The sequence below is a fragment of the Lipotes vexillifer genome, unplaced genomic scaffold (assembly GCF_000442215.2).
Source record: "Lipotes vexillifer unplaced genomic scaffold, Lipotes_vexillifer_v1.1 scaffold311, whole genome shotgun sequence".
Classification (NCBI taxonomy): Eukaryota; Metazoa; Chordata; class Mammalia; order Artiodactyla; family Lipotidae; genus Lipotes; species Lipotes vexillifer.
In genome coordinates, this window is record NW_006791012.1 from 7,626,513 (window position 1) to 7,637,117 (window position 10,605).

The 10,605-nt window shown below is 39.2% G+C and overlaps 1 protein-coding gene across 1 annotated transcript in view; it reads right to left on the reverse strand.

Moving 5' to 3' along the window:
- Window positions 1-8,762, reverse strand: part of PAPOLG (poly(A) polymerase gamma) — a 31,625-nt gene extending 22,863 nt beyond the window's left edge. The window contains exons 1-4 of the mRNA XM_007464144.1: window positions 8,543-8,762; window positions 6,394-6,555; window positions 4,835-4,901; window positions 125-206 (exon numbers count right to left, since the gene is read on the reverse strand). Coding sequence (XP_007464206.1) covers window positions 125-206; window positions 4,835-4,901; window positions 6,394-6,555; window positions 8,543-8,559 — 328 coding nt within the window. The 5' untranslated portion in view covers window positions 8,560-8,762. The remainder of the gene's footprint in view (window positions 1-124; window positions 207-4,834; window positions 4,902-6,393; window positions 6,556-8,542) is intronic.
- Window positions 8,763-10,605: the final 1,843 nt, after the last annotated feature.

A 10,605-nucleotide genomic window follows, 5' to 3' on the forward strand; every position in this document is an offset into this window, starting at 1 on the left:
GGAAATAATATAGTACTCTAGTAGTGAGATAATGGGAATTTTTTCCTCTGTATTTTCTAATTATGAACAACAAATAAGTTTTTTATTGAAAGTTCTTATCAGTAAAGCATAGAAAAGCAATTACCTTTGGTGTGTACTCCAAGCCTATAGGAGCCAAAGGTGAAAATTTTTCCACCAACAGTAGCCACAACAGAAGGTGGGAGATTCTAAAATAAAATAAAAAATTTTTTAAGGCATTCAATTGTTCAAATTATTTAGCATTAAAATTGTCTAAATGCTCTAATACATGTTGACGAGGATGTGGAGAAAAGGGAACCTTTGTAGACTATTGGTGGGAATGTATATTGGTGCAACCACCGTAGAAAACAGTAGTAAGGTTCCTAAAAAAAACAATAAAAACAGAACTACCAGGGACTTCCCTGGTGGTGCAGTGGTTAAGACTCCACACTCCCAATGCAGGGGGCCTGGGTTTGATTCCTGGTCAGGGAACTAGATTCCACATGCATGCTGCAATTAAGAGTTTGCATGCCGCAACTAAGGAGCCCATGCGTCGCAACTAAGGAGCCAGCGAGCCACAATTAAGGAGCCTTTGAGCCGCAGCTAAGGAGCCCACCTGCCACAACTAAGACCCGGCACAACCAAATAATAAATAAATAATTTTTAAAAAAAAGAACTACCACATGATCCAGCAATTACACTCCTTGGTATATATCCAAAGAAAATGAGAACATTAATTTGAAAAGAGATATGCACCCTAATGTTCATAGCAGCATTATTTACAATAGCCAAGACACAGAAGCAAACTAAGTGTCCATCAACAGATGAATGGATAAAGATGCGGTATATATACAGAATGGGATATGAGCCATAAAAAAGAATAAAATTTTGCCGTTTGCAACAACGTGGATGGACTTCGAGGGTATTATGCTTAGTGAAATAAGTCAGACAGAGAAAGACAAACACTGTATGATATCACTGACATGTAGAATCTAAAAAATAAAACAAACTAGTGACTGTAACAAAAAAGAAACAGACTCACAAATACAGAGAACTAACTAGTGGTCACTAGTGGGGAGACGGAAAGGGAGAGGGACATAATAGGGGGAGGGAATTAAGAGGTACAAACTACTATGTATAAAATAAATAAGCTACAAGGATACATTGTATAGCACAGGGAATATAGCCAATATTTTACAATAACTGTAAGTGGAGTATATAACCTTTAAAAATTGAGAATCACTATGTTGTACACCTGAAATTTATATAATATTGTAAATAAACTATACCTCAATTTAAAAAAATTGCCTAAATGCTACTGATATGTACTACATTTGTCAAGTTTGGTGACCTGACATTTGTAAAAGTACTTCAGAGCTTTTCTGATTGCAGCTGAAGTAATGAAGGTATTCCCAGAGGAAAGACAAGACAAATTTGTGTCCAGTATACATGCACACATCTCTATCTTAAGAAAAACATTTTTTATCACTTGACCCTACCTGTCCCCCCAAATTACCTGATTTGGCTCCATCACTCTTAATAGTCACCAAGGAACTTGCAACTACCAAATTAATGCACTTTCAGCTCTCTACAGTTATCATACTCTTGACTAATACTATCTCCCCTTTAGTTTTTGTGACAGATATGCTTAACTTATTGATTCTAGCTCTGTAATATTTCTGCAAGGAACTGGGGTAATTCTTGACATCTCCTTATGAGAGCTAATCTAACAACTTTAATTAACATATTTTTGGTTGTACCAGAATTACAACGCTACTTTTCACCTCTCTCTAGAGCCAATTCTAACTGCCCATCAGATATTTTCACTCAGACTTTCTGATCCACTTCAATATACATGCCTGAAACCTAGCAAAAAATTCTTCCTATGATAAACCAGGTATACCTCCTGATTTCTCTATTTCTGTTCCTTATTTTCCTTACTGCCCATACCTATAAGTCATTATTATTCTTCCTGGCTTACCAATTCTTAGGTTATATCCCTCACATGTCACTTCCTCCCCACCCACTCCCATTCTGTACTATTTCACAGTATCGTAAGTTACCCTCTTGCCATTAGTCTTTATTTCTTACTCCATTTTGTTAAAAATTCACTGGCTGGTGTTCTTAAATTAACTCTATTACATAACTCTTCTGCTCAAAACTTGCCAATGCATTCTTCTACAGATACTGATCCTTGGATCCCAAGGACTTCCACAGTATGCTCTTAAGGATCTTTCTTGCCTTGTCTCCTAATATTCCCTTCTGAAGCTCCAACTGCCAACATGTTACATAACCTAGTCTCCTTTCCATTGCATTTGCCATTTTCCTTCTGTCAAATGCTTGCCATCCTCTCTGGGTATCTCAATACCATCTATTTTTCAAAGATCACTTCAAGTTCCACCTCCCTCATGAAGCTTTCTTTGATTATCCATCTTGTAACAAGCTCCTTTTTCCCCCTGTGCTCCTCTACTGTTATTATCTTTAACCACTTTTATACTACATTTATTGACTTTATTCTGTGTATGTGAGTTCCATCTCTTCAACTATATTTGAATTCCTTGAAGGTGAGAACTATGTCTACTACTTCTATTTCCCCAAAATGCCCAGTCCAAGTTCCAGAGAATAATATCTGCTAATGAACTTGACTAAAAGTATCTGCGTAAGAGGATATTATGTTTGTTATTTTCTCTGTTTAACGGACATGTTTCAAGAGTACCACAAATAATAGCTAGAAAGAGTTAATAAAATCATTGATGACTAACATGAATCAAAAGGATAGAGAAGCCCCTTTTAGTTTACCTTCCTACTTTGAAAAGCATGATTTCTTCTTGATTTATGAGAAAGTGATAAACTGAATCACAGAGTAAAGTATTTTCCCCACAAACCACAGTATTTAACTAAAATGATTTGACTTGGAGTTCTGGACTGTTTAAACTTTAAATATTCCAACTGTGTGTAGAATATTAAAATGATCTTTGATCTAACTCAAATCCTTCAGATATTTTTCAAACTAAAATATGCATAAATGAAAGGGAATTATAATGATATAAAAAAGACCAATCACCTTATCTATGCAAATAAAGATGTTAAAACCAATTAAAATTTTTAAAATGATTACATATTTTATTTTCTTTGCTTAAAAAATGCCCAACAGTGGCAAAGCCTCAAATTTTTAACAATGGTTTTATGCCTAGAAATTAAATGGAAACCAGCTACTGGTCTTTGCAGATTAAAGCACTGATGTGAATGAAATGCAATTTAAATAATTAAAAACAAAAAAACCTTTTGAGCTTGGAACAGATTCTACTGGATTTTTCTTTTACGTGCAAAAAACCACACGGTAAGAAAATTAGTTAGGTGTATCTCTCAATAAAGTAATCTAGCCTCTTTTGTGAATAGTTTAACACTTGACTTCCCTTGATGTATCCTAGAATATGAATAGGAGCAAAGACCTCAGCACAACCACATCAGCTGACATAAAGACCACACAAGAAGTCATAAAGCTTGATACTCTGATTTTAAAATAATTCTAGCAAGTTGTGTATCTGGTTTGCATACCCATAGCAATTATGGGCTGACATTTATTCAATCCCTGAGCTCTGTCCTGAGGTTGCACAGGTGAATAAGACAGGTTCATTTCTTAAGGAGTTGATCAGCTAATAGCAGAGAAACAAGCATGATTTTTTTTTTTAATTACTCATGACTAGCATTTCACCTGCTCAGAATTCAACCTAACTGAAAACCTCTACTATTGATAACCCTGCTGTGAGCTCAGAAATGAGCCAGATAGTCATCTGGCAGCAAAAGTAAACAGCGTAAAGACCATTTATTTAAACTCAATGACTGTAGATTAGCACAGTCCCTCATAACCTTATTCAGAGCCCAGTTTTTAAAAGAACCAAGTTTATATATGTATCATAAGTACAGAAGGAAATAATAAAAGTTGTAAAAGAAAGAATTCTAACAGGTGTTTATCTAATTTCTAAACTGATACAGATTAATGGGCAGAAAGGGATTTGACAGAGAGACACTACTGCTGTGAGCCATTAACTTTCAGCTGAATGCTGTTAAGAGATGGGAAAACTGTAAAAAAAAAACCAAAAACCCTAAAATTTAAAATACAACAGTTTGAGCCACTTAGTGAAGGGGCAAATAGTATTACCCAGTTGAACATGCCCTACCTCATTTTACTACAGCCAGTAAAATAACATTCATAGTGATGATTCCCTGATAAATGAGAATTCAGTTATACTCAAAATACTCTAAGAAAGCAAGAAAAATGTAATCGATTTTAGAAGAAAAATAGTTAAGCTACCAGAGCGGGGAAAAAGTTGTGTAAGTATAAATTAGGGTTTGCAAACTCCTATGTCTCATGGGCCAGGCAGGTATGCAAATGACGAAAGTATACACATAAGAAACACAGAAACTGATAACTGACAGTTGCTGTGTCAGAGAGAGCAGGGAGTGGTGGGGACCATGAAGCACTGAAGGGGAGGAGCACAATTCCATTCAAGCCTCTTCCTGCCTTGCTCAAAGGAAGGCCCAGTGCTGCCAGACCTGGTATTTCACAAGAAGTCTGAAATCTGGCTTTTAAAGTAAAATCTCAGTATTTAAATTTTGATCTACTACATGTGAGTCAAGCAAGACATTTATGTGAACTGCAGTCAGACACTGGCTACCTCTGGGGTAAATCCTCACTTATTTAGGACTCAATATCTACACCAATTCATTTCCAAGTATACTAAAAAGTTTTAATGTATTTCTGATTATTCTCAACTCTGCATCTTACTGCCAGGACATAATGAAACAATGAATTCAATTTAGTTTAGAGTCTTACCTTACTCTCACTGACCTCAGAAATCCATTCTTTTACTAAATTGTTCAGTTTACCAAGCACAACCAGCCTATAATAAAAAATAACATGCTTTAGATGAAAACAAACACACACCAAAAACAAACTATTTTAAAAAGTAATTAAACATAGGCAGTACCTTTGTGTTGGTGCTAGAGTAAAAGCATATTATACACGTGATAATGCTATCACATCTGTTGACACATGGCACATCTCTTTGGCATTCTTAGGTTCCTAAGAGTTCCAAAGAGACGATAAATGTGATGATAGTATTTTGGTCTTTGAGCTATTTTCAAAATTCAAAAAGCCTAATAAAAAAATCAAAATTACCTTCAATAAAGCTGCAGAGGCCAACTGAACTGTCAACTTTCTTGGCCTTACTATGGAATAAAATCAATTCAGTGTGGTGATAATAGAGGTTAGCATTCTCTCACTGACAGTTATGAGTTTTTGGATAATAAAAACAAGTAAATAATTTATTGGCTAATTTTTATAAAATTTACTTAATAAAAGCAATTTGATATTAAAACAAACTTGCAACTAATGGCATATCCAAATCCAGATTTTTTTTTAAAAAAGAAGAAAGATAGAAGAGTTTAGGCATCTCAAAGATAACACATGAAAAACTGAATTCCTGATCTGTCCGAACCTGCTTCTCCTTCAGCCTTCCCCAGGTAATGGAATCCCATCCTTCGAGATGCTGAGACCAAAAATCTTGGCATTGTCTTTGACCCCTCCCCTCCCACCCCCTCACATTCCACAGTCATTAAACCACCCTACTTTTAAAATACATCCAGAATTCTACTACTTCTTATCACTTCCACTGCCATCCCTAGTTCTGGCCACCATCATGTTTTTCCTTGGGTTAATATAATAGCCTCCTAACTAGTTTCCCTGCTTCTGCCTTTGACCCCACTTCAGACTATGCTCGGTAAAGCAGCCAGAGTGACTATGTTAAACATGAGTAAATCATGTCAATCTTTTGCTCAAAACCCTAACAGCTTCCCATCTCACTCAGAGTAAAAGCCAAAACCGTTATAAATGGCTTTCAAGGTCCTAAGTGACCTTTCCTTCCAAGCTCCTTCCCACCTCATTTACTTTAAGCCCACATTCCCCTTCTTATTCACTCTGCTTCACATACCTAGGTTACCCTGCTGTCTATTTCTTAAATATACCAAGTACACTCCCACCTCAAGCCTTCTGCCTAGAATGCTCTTCCCTCATATCCACATAGCTCCTCTCTCACCTTTAAAATTTCCCTCAAATGTCAATGAGGCCTTCCCTGACAACCTCCTCTCCCAGCTTCATTCTTCTCAGCAGCACTTGTCATGTGTAACACTGTATGTATTTTACTTACTTGGCTAATTGTTAGTTTCCTCCTCTAAACTTCAACTAAAATATAAACTCCACGAGGGCCAAGTTTTCTCTTCATTTTGTCATTTTTATATCCCTAGGCAGGGACATAATTGGTACTTGATATATGTTCATAGAATTAATGATTAAAGAATGTACCATAAAATAGTTTGCATTGCTAAGTGACATACCTGTGGTTCAATTCTTCCTCATCTTCAAATACTCCAAATGGTTTCATGGCATCAATTAATTTCTGGGTGTAAATATGATCAATTTCTTTCGGACATGCCAAGCTAATTGGAGAGGTGATTCCATAATGCTTTTGTTGACGCTGGCTGTCCAGCACAGTGTTTCTGTTCAAGAAAAATGAAACAGCAGAAAAAATTTAAAGTATCATATACTGATACATTAAATCTCTCAATCCACTCATTACTTTAGCTACCTTAAAAGTTTAGTAAGTACTAATGGTTGGAACCCCCACTTTTTTTTTTAAAAAAGGATATTTTGTGCTTATGTTGATGAAGGACTATTCATACTGCCTCAAGCTTTCATGGTTAGGATGTCTTTTCAAGCCAAAAGCAGCCTGTGTTGGCATCAGGACAGCTGTACCAACACCACTCAGCTCAAATGCAAAGAGCCTGAATGGGAGCTGGGCCAGGGCCACCTCCACTACACACCCTGCAGACTTAAGTCAAGTACCATCTACAGTCAGTCTTTGAAAAGCAGTCAGCCACTTGAAAGAAAGCTCTAAGTAAAAACAATGCCCCCCCCCCACAAGAAACAAAAACATCCCATTAGCAGGTCCTAGTGAAATAGTCTAGCTTTTAAAAAGAAATCACAACTAGATTTGTTCCCAAATGTACATTAACATTCTTTGCTTGCATCAGAGTTTATAGTCCTAACATTCTGCCACTCTAGTTAATTGTTTTCTTCATTGTCTAAGTGAAGTCTATGACACCAGCTACCTTGGGCCCCACTTTCTTATCTCTATGCTGAGAAAGTTGACTATCAAGGTCCCTATTAGCACTGAAATTCCAAATCCATTATTCTGAACTTCCCTCATCTAGACAGGAAAACAAGGCAAGCAACGGAATTCCACATTCCCTTCCACTCATCAATTCCACTTATAAGTAAACACCCTTAGAGCAAGTCTAGTACAAGTGTACAAGGAGACATGTACAAAAATGTTCACTGCCACACTGTAACATTAAAAAAAAAACAAAAAAAACTTAGAAAGGACCTAAAATAATCACTAACAGGAAAAGGACTAAATTAGGGTGTATCCCTACAATGGAATACAAGACAGTAGTACGAATTAATTAGAGCTGAAAATACTATCATGGACAAATCTCAAAGATACTATGTTGTACTAAAGAAGTTGTTGAATGACAAGTGTGATACTAGTTATATAAAGCTTAAAAACAAGTAAAACAATGCCGATTATGGACACATACATATGTAGTAATAGCATAAAAAACATGCAGCAATAAGCATCAAATTTGGAACTGTGGGGAACTCTGGAGAGGGAGGTGGATGGACCAGTGAAGAAGGTAACAGAATCCTTGAGATGTATTCGGTATGCCTGTTTTCTTTTAAATAAAGATATGTGTGTACACAAACACACACACACACGGAAAGTTATGCTTTGGGAGAGATGGATGGTGGCTACACAAATGATGCTTATGTTATTCTCTGCATTTTTCTTTATGTCTAAATTATTTCCTAATAAACTAAAATGTAAGAAGCTACAACAATATCTTGCCAAGCACGGACACTGTTTCTGACTTATCAAAGTATGAGCAGGAGGTATAGACCGGCAGATGTCCTGTGGATAGGTGGGGAGACCAGGGGAGGGTGAAAAGACCACAGTCATTACGAAAGAGAAACCCATGGGCTGGGATAGGTCATTCACTCCAGGAGACGTGGAGACAGCCGGTCAGCAAGGGAGGAGGGGGAGGGAGGGGGATGGTATTTGCGCCAATGCAGACAGGAGCAGAGACCGGCTCAGACAGCGCTGGGGGCAGGAGAGTAACCGACAATTTCTCCCCACGGACACACGCGCCTCTTTTCCGCCGCAACCTTGTCTGGGGGCGTCCTCAGAGGTAGGGCAGCCAGTGGCAGATGGGGACTCCTGCAGTCCCCGAGTCTGTGCAGCGGTGGCCAGGTGAGCCGCCGGGTGTAGGGGAGGTGCCCTTGCCGAACGGCCGGGAGAGGGGAAGGAGACCATTGAGAGAGTTCAGGGCACGGCGCGAGGGGCAGGGAACAGAAACGGGTGCCAGGCCGGCCACCCCGGCCCACCCCGTTATGCCTCGCCCCCAACCGCCGGCCCCCACCACTTACGCAGACATCTCTTTCATCGCTTCCTGCGCCTCCCTCACCGGCGAGTCTTTCGCTCTGGAGTCCTGTTCTTGCTCTTCCCTTCTCCTCCTGTCCACTTTCCTCCGCTCGCTTGTAGCTCGCTTGCTCGCTCACTGTCTCACTTACTACGGCCGAGGCATCCAACCGAGTAGTGAAAACACCAGAAAACCGGCTCTATTTATGACAATACAGCGCGGCCGACGCCAATATGGCGCCTCTTCCCAGCCTGCCCCTCGCCCGCTGAGGCCCCGCCCCTGAAGGCCTGGACCCGCCTTGACCCCGCCCCCTCTCCCTTTGGGTCCCTGGAAGCTCCGGTGGCCCCGCCCACAGAGGCGCTGGCTCCGGCTGCCGACACCGGTGCGAAGGAGCGTTTGGTCCCCTCCTTTGTCAGTGGGACCGTCAATCCAGATTAACTGCTTGGAAGGTAATTTGGAACATGTTTTCCTTGTTTCTCTTATTCTCTTATGAAAGCCTATATCATGTATTTTTAAAAACTTCAGAACCTTGCCTAGCGAATACTATTTTAACTCTTCCATTATACCACACTTTTAATTTAATTGGTTATAGTCATACATAATCTAATTAACCCACTCGTTGAGGAGATTATGTCGTGAAAAGGTCACACCCAGGAACGTGTGACTTTGCAGTTACCCCGGAGAAAAGCAAGCTTGTAAATTGGAGGCTAACTGTTCACCTCTAAGTACCGCCCCTGATTCATGGCATTCTAGGAGTTAGGTAAGGGAGGTTGATAGGAAGGCTGGCAGTTTGCAATAGGAGGATAAATACAAGGCTGAATCAAAATCGCACACTTTCAAATAGTGGAGATCATGTTCCATGTGAGTGTGAGGATGAAAACGGGAAAATGATGACAAATTTTAAAAAGTTAAAGGGCAGAAACAATTTAAAACAATAAGTCGTTACAAGGAAAAAAATGTCAAGAAGCTGCTTTTTCTTGGAATGTGACACAGTAGATAGAGAAGATAGAATCATAGAGAAGACAGAATTATTCATTCAAAAATATTTATTGAAAATCTAATCTGTGCCAAGCACTGTGTGAGGCTCCAGTGATTTAATTGTGCATAAAACCAGATGTATATTCTTTAATTTTATGGAGTTTAGAGTTTAGTGAGGAAACAGTCAAATATAAGTGATATTCTTCTGTTGTAGAACTAAATCGCCTACTATGTGTCAGGCACAGGAGATACTTAATTCCCACTCTTGAGAATTCACAGTCTAGTGAAGGAGAACACATATACAAAGATCATTAAAATATAGTATGGTCTGTGATAAGATGGGGTCAGGGCATTTAGGGAGGCCTAAAGCAGGCCGCCTAAACTTGAGGGCTGGGAAGGTCAATAGTGGCTTCCTGGAATAGGGTATTCGCTGATGGAGGAGTTAGGGCAAATTGCGTACATCTGGCCCTGCGTCCTGGTAAAAGCACCTTCCTGTCCTCTTGGCACATGGGCCTCGAGGGTCCCTGCTGCCTCTCGGTTTTGTCTAGGGCTTATTGGAAGGGCTTGTGGTCTCAGCCCAGAAGCATCACAGGGCTAATTCTTCTCCCACCTCTCCCCATCTCCCCAACAGTTTAGGGAATCTTGCCAGACTGGGAGACAGAAAGTCTCCTTTCCTCAAGGTTTCTAACCAAGACATTTGTTACTAGTTGCACAGAGTTCTCTTCAGGGCTCAGCCTTGTTTCAAACCCCAAAGCCAGAAAGAGTTGCAGGCTGATTCTGTTACCTGCACAGGGCAGAGTCCTTAGCTCAGTGCCAGGAACATAGGATTCAATAAATCTAACTCTTATTTACATTGATTACCATAACTCTTATCTCCTAATTTTTCTCTTTGTTTATGTATTTAATTTTGAAATATTTCTTTTCCTCCTTTCCTTTCTTTCTTTTCTCTTATAGAATGCTTTTGTTTTGCTTTTTTCTCTGTATAGAATGCTTTGTTTGCTCTTACCTGCTGCAGTAATTTGGAAGAAAGGTAAACTCTGCTTTCAATTCTACTAGTTCAAGGAAATCCTAAAGTGTTTCAAAGACAGCTTT